Source organism: Cystoisospora suis, assembly GCF_002600585.1.
Source record: "Cystoisospora suis strain Wien I chromosome Unknown contig_142, whole genome shotgun sequence".
NCBI classification, from domain to species: domain Eukaryota; phylum Apicomplexa; class Conoidasida; order Eucoccidiorida; family Sarcocystidae; genus Cystoisospora; species Cystoisospora suis.
In genome coordinates, this window is record NW_027152944.1 from 1 (window position 1) to 319 (window position 319).

The 319-nt window shown below is 45.5% G+C and overlaps 1 protein-coding gene across 1 annotated transcript in view; it reads right to left on the minus strand.

The window, feature by feature from the left end:
- Window positions 1-37: 37 nt before the first annotated feature.
- Window positions 38-319, minus strand: part of CSUI_000315 (calcium-dependent protein kinase cdpk4a) — a gene marked incomplete at its 3' end in the record, with an annotated part of 2,408 nt that continues 2,126 nt past the window's right edge. Inside the window, exon 2 of the mRNA XM_068060549.1 lies at window positions 38-250. Coding sequence (XP_067927474.1) covers window positions 38-250 — 213 coding nt within the window. The remainder of the gene's footprint in view (window positions 251-319) is intronic.

The following is a 319-nucleotide window of genomic DNA, read 5'->3' on the forward strand; positions in this document are numbered from 1 at the left end:
CATCCTCTTCTTCACGATAGAACTTCTCCTTTTACCTCTCAAAAATCAATACACTTCTTCTATTGATATGAAGCGAAGAAGATAAAGAAGAAGGGAGTGGAGCCTTATGAAAGAACTTTACGCAGACTTCTCTCCCTGTGACTTTACTCCGAGCAGAATAGATAGGAGTCCCGCTACTACCTCGCCCCACGAGACGAGGAGAGACATAGTAGTGGTCGTGGATACAGCCTCTCACTAGGCGACTGCAGACCTGAAGAGACAGAAGAGAGAGAAAATTTTGGGGGGGAGAGTAGGAATGAAGGAAGAAGAGAGAAGAAGA